Source organism: Tasmannia lanceolata, unplaced genomic scaffold, assembly GCF_043159265.1.
Source record: "Tasmannia lanceolata isolate RefF3 unplaced genomic scaffold, GAP_Taslan_0.1 ptg000012l, whole genome shotgun sequence".
NCBI classification, from domain to species: Eukaryota; Viridiplantae; Streptophyta; class Magnoliopsida; order Canellales; family Winteraceae; genus Tasmannia; species Tasmannia lanceolata.
Window position 1 is genome coordinate 33,561,291 of NW_027518689.1, and position 20,002 is coordinate 33,581,292.

The 20,002-nt window shown below is 38.5% G+C and overlaps 2 protein-coding genes across 4 annotated transcripts in view; both read left to right on the plus strand.

Annotated features, from left to right (window-relative positions):
* The first annotated feature begins 274 nt into the window (after positions 1–274).
* LOC143887223 (BTB/POZ domain-containing protein At5g03250-like) lies at positions 275–10,401 on the plus strand. Of its 3 annotated transcripts, XM_077391334.1 has the most exons (5): positions 275–458; positions 3,151–3,220; positions 6,516–7,718; positions 9,233–9,719; positions 10,125–10,401. In XM_077391334.1, exons 1-4 carry the CDS (start codon positions 400–402, stop codon positions 9,713–9,715), a joined length of 1,815 nt encoding a protein of 604 aa, XP_077247449.1. In that variant the 5' UTR covers positions 275–399; the 3' UTR covers positions 9,716–9,719; positions 10,125–10,401. The 3 variants fall into 3 exon arrangements, with proteins under 3 accessions (XP_077247449.1, XP_077247448.1, XP_077247450.1); XM_077391333.1 differs by lacking the exon at positions 10,125–10,401 and having other exon boundaries at positions 276–458; positions 9,233–10,023; XM_077391335.1 differs by lacking the exons at positions 275–458; positions 10,125–10,401 and adding an exon at positions 556–672 and having other exon boundaries at positions 9,233–10,023.
* Positions 10,402–16,118: 5,717 nt separating this feature from the next.
* LOC143888743 (membrane protein of ER body-like protein) overlaps positions 16,119–20,002 on the plus strand; it is a 28,421-nt gene continuing 24,537 nt past the window's right edge. The window contains exon 1 of the mRNA XM_077393159.1: positions 16,119–16,406. Coding sequence (XP_077249274.1) covers positions 16,235–16,406 — 172 coding nt within the window. The 5' untranslated portion in view covers positions 16,119–16,234. The remainder of the gene's footprint in view (positions 16,407–20,002) is intronic.

Sequence of the window (20,002 nt, forward strand, 5' to 3'; positions counted from 1 at the left end):
CATCTATAACTATCTCTAACCATCTCCATTATAGTAAAACGCATGAACTTTGGGAGGTTAATGAACTTCACAGATACCCTTAAAAACAGGGGTTTCCGTTTATTTAATTAATATTATAATATAAGATAAATGCTTCAAATCAGGATCTAAAAACAATAAATCAGCAAATGGCTCAGTAAAAAGAAAGTGAATCTTCCAATGAAAATTTTCAGGAAAAGTATAGCCTTCGTGTCTACCCTTTCCTTTAGACCCGGGCCCATCCATGCCATCTCATTGAAAACGTAAACAAAACCAAATGTATCCTCTTCATTTCTACACGTTTATTGAAGCTGAAGCCAAACCACTTTTGTTTGTTTGTTTTTTTCTCTTTTGATAAAAAACTCAGAAGAGTTAAGAAAAATGGCTTTAATGAAGCTGGGCTCCAAATCAGAATCCTTCCAAAGGGACGGCCAAACCTGGTATGTATTTACGTATCCGTATATTTCTACGTTTCATTGTCTTTTTTTTTTTTTTTTGTATATTGAAACATTTTCTTGATTGGACTGCTTTTCATGTTCCTCTTTCATTTCCACTTCATTTGTTTTTGTGGGTTTTGTTACTTCTGATGGGTTTCTGAAAATTTTGGGAAATTAGGAAGGTTATGTTTTATGCTGGAATGGAAATTACAAGTGGGTATGTATACATGCTTATGTGTCAGGACCATTTCCCTGTTGGGACTTTTTTTTTTCTTGTTCTTCTTTCATTCCCACCTCATTTGTTTTTGTGGAGTTTGGTTACTTTTGATGGGTTTCTGAAAATTTTGGGAAATTGGGAAGGTTATGTTTTATGCTGAAATGAGAATTAATACATGCTTCTTTAAGCATGGATGTATTTTATTGCTAAAATGAGTAGACTAATTCCTCCATGATGTATGCATGCATGCAATGTTTCAGGTTCAATCCTGGCTTACCCATCATTGTAATGTATCTATATATGCATGTACATGATGTGTTTGTATATGTATGTACTTACCGATGGAGATATGTTCTGTGATTCCTGATGTTTTGATGTAATATGTGAATAGTAATGTTAATCCATCTATATTACCAGCAAAGTAAAAGTATAAAGTAGGAAAAAATGGTGTGTGTATCTTGGCTTTTGAGTGTAGTGAACAGCTAATAATAGTCCAAGACTACATGTTTCATTTGGTCCATTTTGAAAGCTCTATCACAGAGCTATCCAAAGAAAACAGCCAATGTGAGGAAGGCAATTTGATAAAGCATAATGGACTTATAATTCTACGCCCATGCAAAAATCGAGGTATTAGCGAGAATGTTTTTGAACCTAAGATCATGGTCTAAATCATTAGTCCATAGATGGTGATCTGCGTAGATCTGAATAGGAAAAGAATGCTTTCCCGGAATTGGCAGGAATTAACAATTTGATCAAGCAACTCATGATTTGTGATGGAAAAGAACTTTTCCTTGGATGACTTCAATTTTTGTTTCAAATTAGTCCTTAATGATTAAAGCAACTGGCAAGAATTCCATGCATGCTTAATCAATCATAGATATAATTCTCAAACTCTCCTCCCCTTTCAATTCTTTATCCCTCTCCCTGCCCTACCCTTACACTTTTGATATTTCAGATCTGGTTTCCTTAAATGAGATACGGGCGTTTGGAAATTTATGGGGCAAGGTTTATTCAGAAGTCATCTTGGACTCAGCGGTGGCTGCAATTTAGTCAACTTGAAAACTGGTTGTCTATTATTCGCGTTCTTTAAGATTAAAAATCTTATGTTTTGGTCTGATTCTCCAATGGGGCATTTGGATTCTCAATGTGTTGATTTTGCTTTCGCTGAAAGTTTCAAATGCACTGAAAGCTTAAAACATTGATTTACAAAAAGAGATTTATCTCCTCAACAAGTTTTTCGAGTCTCTAGGAATGCATATTTGGTTAATCAATGACTAGGAGAAGGGTCAAAGTGGTTTGCCACTACTCTTTGACTTTTTCAATTTCGTTTTGAAAGGTTCGGTGAACAGATTTACTTTGTTCAGATGTCTGGATAAGGTTCACAATTTTATGATTACAATCACACACGACTTATGATTCTAGTAGGCTTCTTGCCGATGATTTTAGGGATTAGCAACGGGGAATGGAGTGAGCTGCCTTGATAAAGTAAGCATTCAAGATATCCCCTATGACCTCCTGGTAGGCTTCTTATTCTTTAATGTGTGCCTGCTGTTGAACTAAGCACAATGTTGCCCCCAAAATCCAAACGGAGCACTAGTTTTATTTAAGTCAATGTTTAAATAATCAAAGTTAATGCATACTCATCTATGGTCAAGTATTAAATCAAGGATTTAAGTACAAAAGCAAACTCCGACTCATTGACAGCCCAAGTCACTTGAAACTCGGTACTGTATTTAATCAAGTATTTTGAGTTGGTTCATCTTGTAGACATTTAGGGGCCGTTTGGATACGCGGATTTCAGAATCCAGGTTTTTAATTTGAAAACAGTGTAACAGAGGGTTCATGATCAAGCTGTTGTATGCTGTCCTGACAGTGTTTCTTGGATTTTAAGTGAGAAATCCAGGTTTTAGAAATCTCTCCCGCATCCTTAGATTTCTAAAAACCTGGAAACATGGGATGATCTGCTACTCTCTTGCTGACGGAAAGAAGGGCGAGAAGTCAGAAAACGACAGCTGGTCCGCTTCTTCTCTTGTGTCTTATCTACAATTTTGAAGAAATCCCGGATTCTAAAATTCGCATATCCAAACAGCCCCTTAGTTTCTGCGTACTTGATAGAGTTCTGCTAATCCTCAAACATGTCTTTTGTGTGTTCAAGGAAGGCTTGTTGATTTGTTAAAAGATCAAGTTACCCCTTTTAACTTTTATTCCACTGTACTCTTCTAAGCCAAGCCAAATTAGTGAGTTTTTTTAAGTGTCATTCATGTGGCATCTTGATCCCCTTCCGTATGGCGTTTTCTCCCTACTATAATGGATATTACCAAGAGATAATAGTTTCTTTTCTTTAGAATGGTCATGCCTGTTCACAGGGATTGTGCTATAGGTCCAAGATTTCATTAGCATCTAATATAACATTTTTGCTGATGTATTCTTTTTTTTTTAAATCTTTTTGTATTAAAAATACTACTTGACTTTTTGCAGGGTTTGTACAACTGGGCTTCCAAGTGATATTGTCGTTGAAGTTGGAGAAATGTCCTTTCATCTCCACAAGGTGCTGTTCGGTTGGTTCAGTTTGATTTGTTTTGTATTTTTTTTGCCTTCCCTATTTATGTATATTTCTGATTGTGTAATAGGCATACATTGAAAAGCCAATAACATGGTTTAATTTTCTTTCTTTACGTCATTTTTCACAACGTTACAAATAATACTAAAGCATTTAAGATTTACAATAACAATTCAATGAATTACCTTCTGTTGAAGATTGTAAGGTCATTTTTGTCATTACATATATAAGTGAGGGTATTGTAGTCTTTATACTATGTTGCCCTATTTTGGGCTCTATATATACATCATTACATGGGAGAGCTCCTTAGTGGAGAATCTCACCATCTTCTCCCTCACTCTTCCTCTTCCTTATCCCCATTTCTAACATGGTATCAGAGCAAAGATCCTAAGGGAAAGAAAGAGGAAAGAAGAGTCATTTCCACTCCATCTCTCCATCTCATTCTCAGCAACATAGTATCCTGAAGACGCGACGCGAGACGAGACGCCCCCACCATATGAAGACGAGACGAGACTCCCTCCTCATTTTTTGGGTTTCTCCTCTCTAAATCCTAACACCATAACCCTCAAACCCTAACCTCCATCTTGTGAACTCCTAAACCCAAACCCCTTTACCATTTGTAAATCCACCATTTTTCCAAACAAAAAGAACACAAAAGTCCCCTCGTATATATTCTTTTATTCCATTTTCTCCATCCATAAATCCCTTTCTTGTTCTTTCTTTTGTTCTAAATCCATAAATCTTTTCTTTTCTACATCTTAATCCATTGTCGGTTTCTTTCTAGTTTTCTAACCCTTTCTTTATGGTTTAAATCTTTTCTATCTCTCATTCTTTCGTGTTTTGAGTCTCATCCCCCCTTCTACTCCATCCCAATTCTTGTTCTATCCCTCTATATTCGTTGTTTCTTATGCCGTTTGGGTTGTTATCAAAGGTGCACACCAAGTGTTTGTTAAAATCTCCAAGAGGGATAATGTGTGTTGAAGGTGGTCTTTTCATTGCAAGTTGAAGGCCTTCGGCCTCAACTTGAGGGAGAGTGTTGAAGCCCTTATGTAGTTCCATGGATGGAGTGTGTTGTATCCTTGTTTTATTGTTGTCTTGTTCTTTCCATAGTCTTCTATGTCTTTTGTGTTGATGTCAAAGGTGCACACCAAGTGTTTGACAAGATGTCTAAGAGAGGTGTCGTGCCTTGAAAGTTCTTTTTTTTCTCGTTGCAAGTTGAAGGCATTCGGCCTTCAACTTGAGGGGAGTATTATCATGTAGTTGTGTTAGTATGTAGTTGTTGGTTCTATCTTGTCTTAGTGTTGTCTTGTGGTTTTGGTGTTGTCTTGCTCTTGTCTTATTGTTGTCTTGGTGTTGTCTTGTTGTTGTCTTTGTTGCTAGTCTTTTAGTTGGTTGTTGCGTGGTTGGTTGGTTGTTACGTGGTTGGTTGTGGTTAATTGTTCAGTTGGTTGTTGGTGTGTGTTGAATGTTGGTTGGTTGTGTTTGTGGTCGGTTTGTCGGATGGATTGATCGTGGTTGAGATCATAGTGGTTGTTGTTTAGTTGTGGGTTTGTTGGTTGGTCGGTTGTGGTCGGTTTGTGATCATCGTTGGTTGAGTTGGTTGGCTTGTTGTTGGTGATTGGTTAGTGTTTGGTTGGTGTTTGTAAGTTGTAGTTGGTTGTTGGTTCTCAGTTGGTTCTTGGTTAGTTCATTGGTTGGGTTGGTTGATTTGTTGTTGGTTGTTGGTGGACTCGCTTCTCGAGTCATGTTGTTGATGCTTCTAAATAGTGAGTGTAGTTGCTCAGCATTTTACGCCTTTATTGTTGTTGTTGTAGTGGTTTGCATTGCAATTCACGTTGTTGGTGCTTCTATATAGTGAGTGTAGTTGCTAGGCGTAGTTTCACGCCTTTGTTGTGGTTGTAGTGGTTTGTGTTGCAAACCACTTTGTTGGGGCTATATGCCCGGTCGTTAGCATTGCTTTCGGCCTTGTCGTTGTTGGGGTTGTATGCCCGGTCGTTAGTGTTGCTTTCGGCCTTGCTGTTGTTTCTTCCAGGTGACGTGTTGTGTGGCCGTCATTGGTTGGTTGTTGTGGTGGGCTGATCTTTATATCGCCCTATTGGTTGGTTGATCGTCGTTGGTTGGTTGGTGGTTCTTCTCATGGCGATATGTTGTTCAGCTGATATCTACTCGTGGTGCTTCGCCGTTGCTCATGTGCTCGCCTTTGGCATGCTTATTTTGTTCGAGGATCGTTGTTGTTTCCTGGCGAGTCGCCTCCATTGCTCATTGGTAAGCGGATTTGTTTGTCGTGCTTTGATTAAGGGGGAGGCCCTGTTGTGATCGCTCACGCCGTCGTGCTGATTCTTGGGGAGCTGTTATCTTTGGTGGCCATTTGAGCATGCCATTCTATTCAATGTGGCCGTTGCTATCCTTTTCTTGTTATGTATTTCATTATGTATTCACCACACTAGCTTGAGGGGGAGTGTTACACCAAGCTGGCTGTGTGTATGAGCTTATTGTACCTTTTTTTGTTGTATGGTCTTTTTTTGTTGTATGATCTTTGTAGCAAGCTGAAGTTCCATAGTATACACACTCTAGCTTGAAGGGGAGTGTTGAAGAGTGTAATGTCATTTTGGTCATTACGTGTATAAGTGAGGGTATTGTAGTCTTTATACTATGTTGCCCTATTTTGGGCTCTATATATACATCATTACGTGGGAGAGCTCCTTAGTGGAGAATCTCACCATCTTCTCCCTTACTCTTCTTCTTCTCTGTCTCTTCCTTATCCCCATTTCTAAAACCTTCTGTTCCTTTGAAAAACATAAATCTTTTAGCAACCTTTTATACAAAATTTCAGCGTCGATTGGAAAAAACATGTGTACTGTTTGATGGGGTGCAAATACCTTGATTTTTATTTTATTTTATATCTTTTTATTATTTGTTCCTTTTGGATTAAGGTTGTCCATACTATTTTTTTTAATATTGCATTATATATAGATGGGGAATGATAAACTGAAGGGCGCCCTTGCAAAAACTAGCTACAAGGGCGACTCCATTGGTCCATCTCAACAAAGTTCATTTACTAGGGCACAGAAAAAAAATATGAAAATGGCGCAGACAAATATAAAATTAAAGAACAATAAGTGCACTTTGTTGAGAAGGACCAATAGGAGCAACCTTGTAGATGGTTTTTTGCAAGGGCGCCCTTTCAGTTTATCATTCCTCTATATAGATAGATAGATATTTGCCATTCAAAAAAAAATAAAAATGGTTCACATTCCTGACAGTTGTCTGTTTATTCTTGCAGTTTCCATTGCTTTCCAGGAGTGGAGCATTGGAAAAATTGATTGGAGATTTCTCTGGCGGGGATGGAACTATCTGTACATTGCAGCTTCACGACATCCCAGGCAGTGCCAAAGCTTTCGAGCTTGTAGCAAAATTCTGTTATGGTGTTAAACTAGAATTGACTGCTTTGAATGTGGTCTGTCTCCGGTGTGCTGCCGAGCACCTTCGGATGACAGAGGACTATGGAGAAGGAAATCTCATCGCACAGACAGAATGTTTCCTTAACGAAGTTCTCAGTAGTTGGAAAGACTCCATAAAGGCTCTCGAAACATGCGAGGACGTTCTTCCACACGCAGAAGAGCTCCACATTGTCTCGAGATGCATCAACTCATTAGCAATGAAAGCTTGTTCCGACCCATCCTTGTTTGGTTGGCCTAGTTCTTTACAGAGCCCAAATGACACCAATCTGTGGAATGGAATAGGGTGTGGAGCTAAACCAAGGACTGCGAGTGAAGATTGGTGGTACGAGGACGTATCTTTTCTTAGTTTAAACCTATATAAGAGACTGATTTTAGCTATGGAATCAAGAGCCATGAAGCCCGAGAGCATTGCGGGATCTCTCATGTTCTACGGTAAGCGGTATTTGCCAGGACTGAGTCGGCACTCGAGCTTTCGTGAGAATACCGGCCGTGTCATGCCCGGTGCTTCTGTGTCCGCACCCTCGGAGAGCGATCAAAGATCTCTCCTTGAAGAGATTGTGGGTTTGCTTCCCATGAAAAAGGGTGTCACATCGACAAAGTTTTTACTTGGATTGCTTCGCACTGCAATGATTTTACACGCGAGTCCATCATGTAGAGAGAACTTGGAGAAAAGGATAGGAGTACAGTTGGACCAAGCCACATTGGAAGATCTTCTCATACCAAATTTGGGTTACTCAGTGGAGACCCTTTATGATATCGACTGTGTTCAACGAATTCTCGACCATTTCATGTTGGTGGATCAATCTGGTCCTGCATCTTCTCCTTGCATTGTCGTTGAGGGGATTGGCTCCCCTAATTTGACGCCAATGACCATGGTTGCCAAACTAGTGGATGGTTACCTTGCAGAGGTTGCACCAGATGTTAACTTGAAGTTCCCAAAATTTCAGTCACTAGCAGTTGTCATCCCCGAATATGCCAGGCCGCTAGATGATGGCATCTACCGCGCTATTGACATATACCTAAAGGTAATAGAATTTATGTACAAGCATTTGAATCTCCCAGTTTCTTTTGCTTAGAACATCACATTCGTTTTTCTTGAGCACCTTTACACATATCCAAGAATTGATACTTATTTTCTTCTTTTAACAGAAGTGCAACTGAATTTTATTAGGGGACAGTGATTCAACAATAAGACAATATTATATAGTAGAAGCACCATTTCTATCTTTGAAAGAAGTATCTTGGTATATGTGATCGCCTGATTGACCTTACTTCATGACTCAGGGGATTTGCTCCAAATAATCTCTTTAGATTTTTTTTCTTTTTCTTTTGAACACTGGTCTCTTTGGATTCTTAAATATCAGAATTTGCTCTGATTCTGTTAACCTCTGCCCTTCTTTGAAATGTGGGAAATGTAGCAGTCCTGCCATTAATATATGGAACTCTATTAAACACACACAAACCCAATATTGCAAGAACGTGCAAGTGTTTGCAAGCGTCCATTACAAACACAAAGTGCATCAACGCATAAAAGTCCCATATCCAGATTCTTACATATACTAAAGATCCACTTTCATTTGCAAGTACATACACCTATGTGCATACTTGAAAATATCGACGTATACATAGTCACATAACATCAAATTTCGTACTCATAATTTTCTCTCAGTTTCAAATCCCACTTGGAACATTGTCTTCTGATCCTTTGTTTTTTTCAGCACACATACACAACCATGTGGACACAAGGAAGGTGTGTGGCTTCCATAAATACTTTTTTACACTACTATACAAAGTTACAAACTGTTTTATGCATTTGTTAAATGTATATTGCAAGCATCGTTGAACAATTTCCGTATTATTACATGTTATAGAAGAGAAACAACTGCATACATATATAGAAAGATTGTTTCTCCATCATATGTTTCTATACAAATAAACATAATAAAACCTATGAGTTACTGTTTCTCCCATTTGCAACATTACTTTCATGAACTTTTGTTGTGCATCTATTCATATTACATACATCTTTCTAACAAGGTATACCGTTTTGATTTTCATTTGTTTAGATCAACATGCAAACTGTTAAAAAGCATTGTTAGACGTGTTTATGGAATGTGGATCAGTTTGTGAGCCCTGTGTCAATGCTCAATACTTGGGACCCTCTCAGGATACCTCTAGAAAGTATTTTGCATATAATCTATATACAAATTGCTTTGAAAATAATATAACTATTTGCACATAATGGTTATGATAGTCTTAGAAACAAATAGTTAATGGCTTCCAAAGGCCTTAATCTCCATTTCCAAATAAGGTCAAATTAAAATAATATTATTTGCATATAAGAACAAACTTGATGGACCCAAAGAGGCCCTTACATATCAGTGAGATGCAAATTCATTTGCAAGTAGATATAGTATACACTTACATACATATCCATAATTCAATGTAACAATTTTTTCTTACTAAATGCACACAGCATGAAATTTCCTATGCTGTTGGCTTTTCTTTTAACACCCTCTAATATGTTCCTTAATTGCAGGCACACCCATGGCTCACAGACTCAGAGAGGGAGCATCTCTGCAGGCTAATGAACTGCCAAAAGCTCTCATTAGAGGCTTGCACCCATGCAGCACAGAATGAGAGGCTACCTCTCAGAGTAGTTGTCCAAGTCCTCTTCTTTGAACAGCTTAGGCTGCGGACGTCCATTGCTGGCTGGTTCTTCGTCTCTGATAACTTAGAGAACTCACAACCCCTGCATGGGAACCTCGCTCTTCCTAAGAATGGCAGGTCAGCCCAAAGCGATCCCGCCCATGATCCAATAGAAAGTCAGCCCTTAAGTACCGATGAGATGAAATTACGGGTCTTAGAGCTCGAGAAGGAGTGCTTAGACATGAGGAAAGAGATCGAGAAGCTTGGGAAACCGAAGAATTCATGGAATATATTCTCAAGAAAGTTCGGATTTAGACTAAAACTGCATCCCTGCAATGGGAAGGAAGTTCCTGCAAATAGCAAGAATAACTGAAACTGTAAGTTGGGTGGTTGAGGTCCAATGTCCCTTGTTTAACAAATTCTTCTCTCCTCTTTTTCTTCCTATTTTTGAACGCACAGTCTAACAAATTCTTCCGAATTATATGGTATACATGCATATTTACATGCAATATACACATTTATGTATGAGTGCACGTACGTATGTATGTGTATATATCCGATTGTTTCTCCACTTAAGAGCTGATTAGTTTTGATCCCTCTGTTTTTTAATTAGTCATTGTAATTATGCTGAGAAGGCAGTTTGTAATTCAGTTCAGTTGCAATTGAGTCTCTCTTTTTTTACTTGCAAATTTTTTACTGTATTGTTATGGTTTCTTACCCATGTAGACTATTCAATTTCTAGAAAAACTAACAAGTCCCCTTGATCCTTCATAATCAACCAGGGAAATGCAAGCAGCATTTCTGTGCTTTTTTCATTGCAGAGAATGGAAAATTGTGATTTCCGACTTTCGAGCGAGATTTGGCAATGATTTGCGATGCATTCTCGGAGCCAAGCGGAGTCACTCCAAGCGATTCTCTTCTTCCCATTTTGCTGGAGAATGAAAAATGTTGAAAAAAGGACTCCATTGTGATTTGGTAATAGTCCAAAATCTCACTGATAGATAGCAGTAGCCATCTAAATTTCAAGACCATCATGCTGTAGTGCTGTTGTATATGAAGTGTTTTTTTCCCCTTTTCATTTCAACTGATCAATTGGATGGCCATTGCTGCCAAAATTATTGATTTTTTCCATGGTAGACCCATCACCTAACCCAACATTTGCAACATGTCCTATGGGGCTACTTTAGGCTTGGATGCTTAGGACGGGCGTTTAAGCTTAGCATGCCTCTTATAAATAAAAAAACACTTACTTTTGGGCAGAAAGTATTCTGCAAAAAAATGCTAGTAACATATATTGTAACTGTAATTTTCACATGTGATTTCTTGTCGCTTGACTTTACTAGATTGGCCTTGGAGATTAACTCATATTCTGGTCACTAACCCTATCTTCTTCAGTTTGAATAGACTGCATGGAATTGCTAGTTTGCAACTATACCTTGTCCTAATATTTAATTAGCTACAGCTTTAACTCCGTTTGGTTTGGATTGCAGGAGAAACATTTCTAGCAGAAAAAAATTTCCTAGATTTTTTTTTCCCTTTTTATAATTTAGAAGGAAATAATATGACCAAGATGGTTTATTTAGAGGGGTATCATCATACATTTAGGCTATTGATATCCGTGCGATCATGTTTTGGACTAACTTTGTTTTACACTTTTGATTGGCTGCCTAGAGCTTTTTGGAAATTGTAATAGTCTCTTAATTATCAAAACATGGGGGGTGTGAATATCAGTCTCCTAAATTTATCCCTCTAAAAATGACTGGAATCGTGCTGGTTCGAGTTACCATTATTATTATTTTTCTCCCGCATATCCAAACAGTGGAAACCCCTTATACAAAGCGGGTCAAAACAACTTACCCGAACTGGGTTGAACTCACTTAAATAACGGACCGGGCCGAGCAGCTAAACGGGCAACATCCGGGTCGTAAAAACTATTTCGGACCCCATCCGGGTTTAATTCAAGACACCCAACTCAACAACACCCACCTTTTTCCTAATTTAAAAAGGGCAGTGATAAATCGACTCCCCATGTGTCTATCTCTCTCATCTTTCTCTCTCTAACCAAGAGGAGAGAGAAAGACACATGGGAGTCGATTTATCAATCCCCTTTAAAAACCACAGTTATTAAGCATGTCTCCCTTTAAAGCTCCACCACTTTGCTTTCTCTTGTCACTTCCTGCCGTCCACAATGCCGTAATTGCGACTTTTCTCTACTTACTGGAAGATAGTTGTCAAACTTTGTTATATTAAATGAGAGACCTCTTAATGCACCGCATTTGCATATGTTATGTGATGAAATAAAACCACAAGGGACGGTCCAAGTATTTATCTAGACCGCCCAACGAGTAGGGCCAACACTGGATTGGAGTGTCGTTAGACATTTAGGGGTGACAATTAGGGGTGTCGTTAGACATTGACAGGGCAATAAATCCTAAGTATCCAAACGTTAATTTAGGGCCCGTTTGGATACCTCAGATTTTGTATTTGGATTTGGAATTGAGTTTTCATTACAAAATGAATAGATCTGCTAGCTCATGTTGAGGGAGACATAGAGAGAAGGGGGTAATTCCTGCTGCAGGGGATAAGAAATTAGAAATCCACATATCTGGCAGTTTCCTTCACCCTCTTGGCTCCTCAACCTCCCCCGTGCAGCAGGAATTACCCCCTTCCCTCCTTGTCTCCCTCAGCATGAGCTGGCAGATCTATTCATTTTGTACTGAAAACTCAATTCCAAATCCAAAATCTCTGAGGTATTCAAACTGGCCCTTAAGGTTTTTCAAATTGATTAGAGGGAGGAAAGATAGTTTTCTGCTCGTCTTTTCAAGTTTCCTGGTTCTATCTAAGCGGCTGACCTATGAGGGGAGTAACCGCCTGCTGAGAGATGCGACCAACCATTGAAAGGGCAATTGCCTTTGCGTTGAACACCCGAGTTCACATAGAACCATTTAGAGTTATGTGGTGATATAAAATGATAACAAATGGTTCAATCTTAATGTTTGAGGTTGAGAAATTAGATAAACATGCAACTTCACTCTTTGACAAACAAGAGTGAAGGACATTTTACTTCAACAAGGCCTAGCGAAGGCAATGAAGAAAAGGGATGTAAAACAAAAGAAGATGAAGAGTGACGAGCGGGAAGACAACAATTCGAGAATTTACATGACAGATGACGGTGAGGTGGTGATTTTTGAGATGTGAGATGATAGATCAAGTTCTTTGGGGGTAAAATCGGATGGCCAACTTCACATCGACACGCGGCAGTACCCCACGAGTGCAGGATAGAGTCACTCGCCTAGTGACTATGTCGAGCGCCGCTAGCAGCTCCCTCTAGCAAAGCAACAAGTTAAACTACCAACTAGACAAGGGACCCTCAGGTATAAGACCTTCACCCGAGTGGCACCTCGTGGGTTCCAGACGGGTGAAACCCCTCAGAGACCCTTCATGACATCACTGCCTACCGATTCGCTCCAATCTACCTGGTTGATCGCGCGATGTCCCATCATGCCACTTCTGGCAACAAATCATGTAGGATCCAAACGCTCTCCAACAAACCTGGGCGCTTTCCTGCCTTCCTGTCGTATAGGATCCTAGCATTTCCTTGCAGCCATTGACAATGATGCCTCACTTTTGGCTCTTGCGGGTGCCAGCTCCAACGATTAACATGGTGTCACGTCACCGTCACATCACACCCACGAACACGAAACCTCCGCCTATAAAAGGGAACCCTCCATTCCACGTTCAAGCTCTCTTTGGGGCCCCAGGTATAATACACTACCTCCCATTCACACCGCCCAAGTGCACGTATCCTACCCGGATCCCTTGTATTTAGCCCTCATTCTGGTGCTTCCTATCTAACTTTAGTGTCAAAGGGCTTTCCCCGAGCTCCCACTCTTGGTGTCCCCAACCTTTTGTTTGTAAACGCAGGTCGCAGGTCAAGGCAACCTCCCTCGCTCCATAATCAGGCAATTAGGATTTCCGCACACTCGACCGGATCTGAGCAGCAACAAGATCCATCTCCACAGTTAACTAGATAAGTAGCCACATACAACTATATATGTACATTGGCCGTATTTATCGATTGGGGTATAGTTAGGATCCTGATCCTATGATATGTGTAGCTAGTACTTCATATTGTTAATATATTTTGCGGTGACAACAAATAAGTATAGACATTGACTGAAACTTCAAAGTGGTTTTGAAACAAGCCAAGTTGGAGATTGTTAGGTTTTATGTCCTGTTTTAATTCCAAGATTTCAGGGTTTATATTACTAGTGCTCTTTTTTTTTTTTTTTTCCAGTAGGTAAGCTAGGATTGAGCCACCGACCTATAGGTCAAAGAACGAAGCCTTGACCATTGAGCTAGAGGCTCAATCCCATATCACTAGTGTTCTAGTTACACTAGCTAGAAGTAGATTTTAGACTTGGAGAAAACCTAAATATAAAAGAACTCTTTGGCCCCGGGTACTGGTTAGTAATTATTGTGAGAAGTTTCTTGGGAAATGAGTGAGGAGAATGAAAGGGTATTGTAGATGGTTGAACAGGGTTTGCTAGATTGAATGGAAATGAATTAATAAATAAAAGACTGGAAACAGTGAAACACCAGACGATCCAAATGATCACGGCAGAACAAGCAACAAAAACTACAACATGCTAAGGGGGAAGGAAATCGAATACTTCCATCTCCGCCCTCTATGCGCCCTCCCTAGCTAATCTATCGGCCTCATTGATCTCCTTACATGATCATATGTGATTGACGATCCCTCTACCCGTCTCGCACTCTACCTGTTGACGTAGACTTTTACACCGAACCATGTAAATCTTTGTATTTTCTATGTGATTGTAATTTTCTTGTTCCTTTGCATATGTTCGGATTGGTTTTTGGTCCAATGAACTTCTACCAAAACCCACAAAGAGAAGTGTACATAAACAGAGGTGGAAATGAAGTATTTTTTAGGAAGAGGCAAACAAGAGCGGTGGAAATAATGATAACAGTTTTAAAATAGACATAAATACGCTTGGTTGTCTCCCATGTTTCCATTTGCCATTAAACCCAGATAGGAAACTAAAAATTCAGCCAACGAACCAAATATTATCTAATATGAACCTTCTAAGAGATGCGCTTATTTAAATTAAGCTTATCTCCTTCTGACCAAGTAGATTGAAGAAGAGAGAAAGAAAGGTACCTACCAAAAGAGAGAATAAAGGCCAGAAGATATGGTGGATCTCGAATTAAAAACATGCAGATGACTTCTTATCTAACTTCATTAAATACATTGGATCATCTGATCAATGTGGTCTCAGTATCATTTAGGCTTTATGATTTCCAATCAATGGACCCAATTGCATGAACAAGGCAAAAGTGGGCCTTAATTATTAAATTTTAGAAATGAGGGGTAAAAGTGACTTTCTAGTAAGCTTTTTGAGAAATGCTAAATTGAAGGACGCCCTTGCTGAAACTCAACGCGAGGGCAATCATTTCACCCAGCCACATTTATCATTTTCATAATTTTGTATTTTTCATTGGCCCAATAAATGTAGCCGGTTTACATGGATCCAATGGGCTACCTTTCTGATGCTTTTTGCAAGAATGCCCTTAAGTTTAGCATTCATCTCTCCATAATTCTATTATGAGAAAATTCTAAAAAGAAAGCCAATTTTCTACTCCTTACTCCTTAGAAGATACTTTTATGTTCCTTGGTTTTTTATGGCATAGCCCATTCATGGTGGGGGCCTGGGAGATGAATGGCCGGGATCATCCAACAAGTGGGTCCCACCTTTACTATTGTTTAAAGGGATTTGCTAGCATCCATTGCAAAAGGCATTTGGCAGATGGTCTGTTGAATCTGACAGAAGCCACAGAGGCTCACTTTACCGCAGATTTTGTCTTCATTGACGAGGTGGCTGCTGTAAGATGCAACAAACCATCCGCGAAATGCCTTCTGCGATGGACGCTAGCAAATCCCTTGTTTAAAAATAATATTTGAGGAATGCTAAACTCTGGGGGGACCTTGCTAATATCAGCTGGAGCCCCCATTGGGTGCACGTCATCAAGTGCATTTAATACTTCTTGACTTTTACATTTTTCACAGCTGTTACTAATGCACTTTAGTCAAGTGCACCCCATGGGAGCACCCTTTCAGCTTAAATTTGCAAGGGCGGCCTTGAGTTTAGCATTCCTCTACTTTTAATTAATTTACAAATCAATGGAAATTATATAATTAACCTGATGCTGGGGCCTGGTGGCCTGGTGGGATGCTTAAAGTCAAGAGTAAAAGACAAATTTTATGCGAGGTTATTCAATGGGTGGAAATATTTTTCCAAGGAAAATTATGAGCTCAAAAAAGTATAAGTGGGACCTACTTGTTCTATGATCCAAACCCTTCATCTGTTAGACTTTACTATGGATGGGGTTTCCATAAAAATCCACTCTATAGGACGATTCCATCACTTCAATTTAAGGCCTGGTATATGGACCATAGCAATGCCTATCAGATGAAGGGCTTAGACCCTAAAATAAGTAGGTCCCAACTGTACTGCAACCCTCTCATATTTTTATATTGGAAAAATATGCCCACCCATCATGTAATATCACAAATTTTATTTTTAGAATCAAAAGTAGGTACATGGTTCTGATAAAAAGTCAGCATGAAATTTTCATAGCTTCTTATTTTTCAAAGTAAAATATATGGTTATTCGAAACGTTTTTTGTGTTTTGTAGCCCGTACTCTGTTGTTGCATTCAGACCATTGGCTCTTTTGTTGCATTCAGACCTCTCAGTCTCACTCTCTCTCGCTCTCTCTCTCTCTCTCTCTCTCTCTCCAAGTACCATTTTTGTTAGGCCTTTTTATTTTCTCTGCATTTCTTCCACCTCTCGTTTCTTGTTCTTTCTTTCAATGGAAATGGAGAGAGAAGAGGAGGGATTGGAGGAGGAAGAATGTGGGGGGTTGAAAGTGAGGACTAGAAGGATCAAAGCTGAAAACCAAATCAAAGCTGGTGAAGAACAAGTTGGTTTAACAGAAGAGGTTTGTGAGCAAGAGAGAGGCGTTCACTTTGATGAAACTCAAGGTACCTATTTGTTGCTCTGTTACTGCTTTTTACCTGCCTTTTGCCCTTTTTTTTTGGCCTTCTTTCCTTTGTGAAATTTCTCTCTTAATTATGAAGGTTTTTTTAAGTAGAAAGGCCTGGTTTTTTCTTGTCTTGGATGTAAAATGACTGTCATGCCCTTGATTCACTGTATTTGGCTTTTTGGGAAGGAATAGTAGGCTTAGTAGCTTATCTCAGTGGGGCATGCTCCATTTTTTAGTAGACAATAAGGGCTTGAGACTGATTATTATTATTATTATTTTTTTGGTGGGTGTTGCCGAATGCATCTGAGAAGCTACTTGTTTGCTGGGAAATCAGCTTTCAGCTTTTGAATTGCATTGTAAGGGAAGTAATTTGATGAAATGACTTCACTCTTTTTTTTCAGAAATGGGTTTTATTATTTAGTGGTAGATTTTAATGGTCTTGGCAAATGAGTGTTTAATGTTTTAGTCTGTGAAGTTTGTTGATTTAAAAGGGAGTAAAATTGTTTGGCTTTTTTAATATATTTGCTTTATGTTCGGTGCACGGTTTGCAGTTCTCTTCAAGATCCTGTCTGGAAGGTGTTTTTGTTCTAATCGTTATCCATATGTTTTTTCCCCATTAATGAGTTTAGTCCTTTGTAAGAAACAGGGACAATCTGGTTTTCCATTAAAGAAGCAATCTGTCCTTGCTTTGTTTTCTTTTTGGGTTGATCAACGAGGCAGATTTTTCTATTATATCAATGGTTAATCAGTTGTGTCATTGTATTAACTTTACTATAATTTACAGGCTTGGATGGAACACACTAGAAGAGATATGAACAGTTTGTATTTCAAAAATTTGACTTTCTCACTCTAAACCATGAAAGGTCATTTGAAAGGCATAAACTCAGAGACTCTTAGGCCAACTTTGATTTTCCAGCTTTAGAACAATTAATATTTGCTTCAAATTTGGCTGTTCTCTTTAATCACCCTAGCTTTGAATGTGCTTACTTGGAAATCCATATCCACTATTCTCCATATGTTTTGGTGAATAATGGGTTCCTCATTTTCACACCAAATTTTGAAAATAAAGAGGTGGGAAAGTCATTCTTAAGTCATAGAACATTGTCTCTTTTCAGATTAATTTAAATACATTAAATATTGGAAGAGGCAGATGACAAACGAGAAGAATCAGTTGGAGGATAGCAATATAATCGACTTCAATGACTATATAATAATGGGTGAAAGAACATTTTAAAAACAATAGTGTTGCAGGAAAATATGGGGTAAGGTTGAAAATTTTGATATCTTTAAGAATGGATGAAGAAACCTTGTGAATGACCAGAAACAGAGATGATACCATCAAGGCAGGACATGGATGCTAGATGAAGAGTAGTGTTAGAATATGTGAGATCTCACATATTCTAATCCAATCTAGTTTCCTAATCAAGCTGGGTTACCCCCCTTTAACCAGATTGCCTAATCTATCACCATGATGAACCAATGGTGTGATTTCAACCCAATCCGACGGTGAGATCTCACATATCCTAACAAGTAGTAAACAAATAGATATCCTGAGATTATCAAAGTAAAAATAGGTTTTGTAGTACAGAGCCTGTTTAGAGCTAGGATCTTGCTGACCTTGTTTAACATAACTGTCTTTATTGGCAGATCTCAAGAATTACAATTTTAGCTTCTAAACCATCAGAATGTATGCTTACCAAGTTACATTCGAGATTGATTAGTCTTGGAGGGTACTGTTACATTTATCTTCTGTTATCAATGCAAAATTTACTCTTTATTTGTTCTTGTTTTTCCTATTAACTAGTTGATGCATATAAATTGCTTCAGACCTATCAAATAGAAACCCTGTCCTATATTATATTCTGAATCATAATGTCTTTCCAGGCGAGTTGATGAATTTATACTTCATATAATCATGAATTATGATTTGATCTAGGGAAGGTGAGATGGACTCTGTTCCTTATTAACTCCATGAGACATATAATTTTCTCTGTGCCTACTAAACAGAAACCCCATTCTATATCATATTCAGAAGTTTAGAGAGTCTTGATAGAGGTTGATGACTTTAATATTTATACGAGCATGCATTATGATTTGGTCCAGGGAAGGTGAGAGGGATGAATGATTACCATTCAATTGGTTGAAGGAAAAAAAAGCCTTCTTTTTCTATAAAAGAGTGAACTGTCCCCAACCAAGTGGAACAGAATGAGCGTAGTGTCAGGGTATTTGTTAGCCTAAACATGAAGCATTAAGCACCAAATATGTGGATGAGAGAGCACCACTTAAGATGGTTTGGGCATATCCAAACTATTTTGGATATGTGGATGGAGTTTTTGAAAAAAAAATCAAACGATATTGCCAACAGAGTAGTTTGGAGCTTTTAAAGAAACTTTTGGTTGCGGAACATCCATAATTGAAAATAACCGTGAAACGACCACTAGACCAAAGATCATGAAGCCCCAGATGGTGTACACCTATCTCCTTACCCATATGATGAACAAACCGCGTAATATTGTAATTCTTATATCTCCTAGAAAAGCTTCCAGAAAATGAACCACTATGTGAGGCTACCCTAAACCCTAAAATCAATTGTGAGAATCTACGAAGCTACAAACTCCTCCAAAGTGGGTTTGGTTCGGACAAACAGAAACCTAGAGGTAACTAGCATTTGTTTGACTTCTCCCAAAGGGTTAGGTGGATTTTTCCAATTATATGGTAAAAGACCCAAAGGGAATTGGCTTATGTAGAAGTATTCGAGCCGATTTTTTTTTCTTCTTAACTCGTAAATATTTAAATGCTAATTACATGTAAGATTTAAAATATCCAATTTAGTGGTATTTTTCTAGTTATAAAATATTCGGAACTTCAGATGTTATTTTAGGAAGTTCAATATTATCCCTTGAAATCTCCAAAGTTCGATTTCTACGGTCATGTGAAATTACAAAATGCTCCTGTCAATAAGTTAGGAACCAACACTTCAGCAAATCTATAAATATGATCTCTTGATCCAGTCAGCCGTGCACATCATCTTTATTTTATTTCTTATTATTCTTTAACAGTAAAGTGTCCTCAAGTAGTTTCAACCTCAAATATTCTTAATGATCACATCCCTTGGTGGCATTTCCGTAACTTCATATAGTACTGGCATTTTGGTGTTTGGCGAACGCACAATTACATTTGCATTTCTTTGACTGAAGGAATATGGAATTGTCTCCATTGCACTTGGACCTACAAAATGGAAAATCTTGACATAGATTATATCCACAATTATGAAGACTGTTACCATGGGGTGATGAATATGAATCGTTATCTCAGTGGGGATCATGTTTTGATTTACATATTAAAGGTGAGTAGCTGTCAAAACTTCCATAGTCAAACATAGTATCAAAGCTCACGTGATCCAACTAATCTTTTAGAATTTTTCGCCGTAATTTCAGTATGCCTATTTCAGACTGGTAGTTCTTTTAAACACATGCCTATCAGAATGTAACATTTTTACTTGACTTGTACCTTCTCATTGATGAGGACCCAGATGCAACTCTTATTTCTTGTTTTACTAATTTTTCTGATGCCTATTTAAATCTAGTTGGCTGA

Coding starts and splice junctions, on each gene's coding strand:
- LOC143887223 (XM_077391334.1), top strand. CDS start 400: ATGGCTTTAATGAAGCTGGGCTCCAAATCAGAATCCTTCCAAAGGGAC. Junction 459..3,150: donor CAAAGGGACGGCCAAACCTG/GTATGTATTTAC, acceptor GACTTTTTGCAG/GGTTTGTACAACTGGGCTTC. Junction 7,719..9,232: donor CTATTGACATATACCTAAAG/GTAATAGAATTT, acceptor CCTTAATTGCAG/GCACACCCATGGCTCACAGA.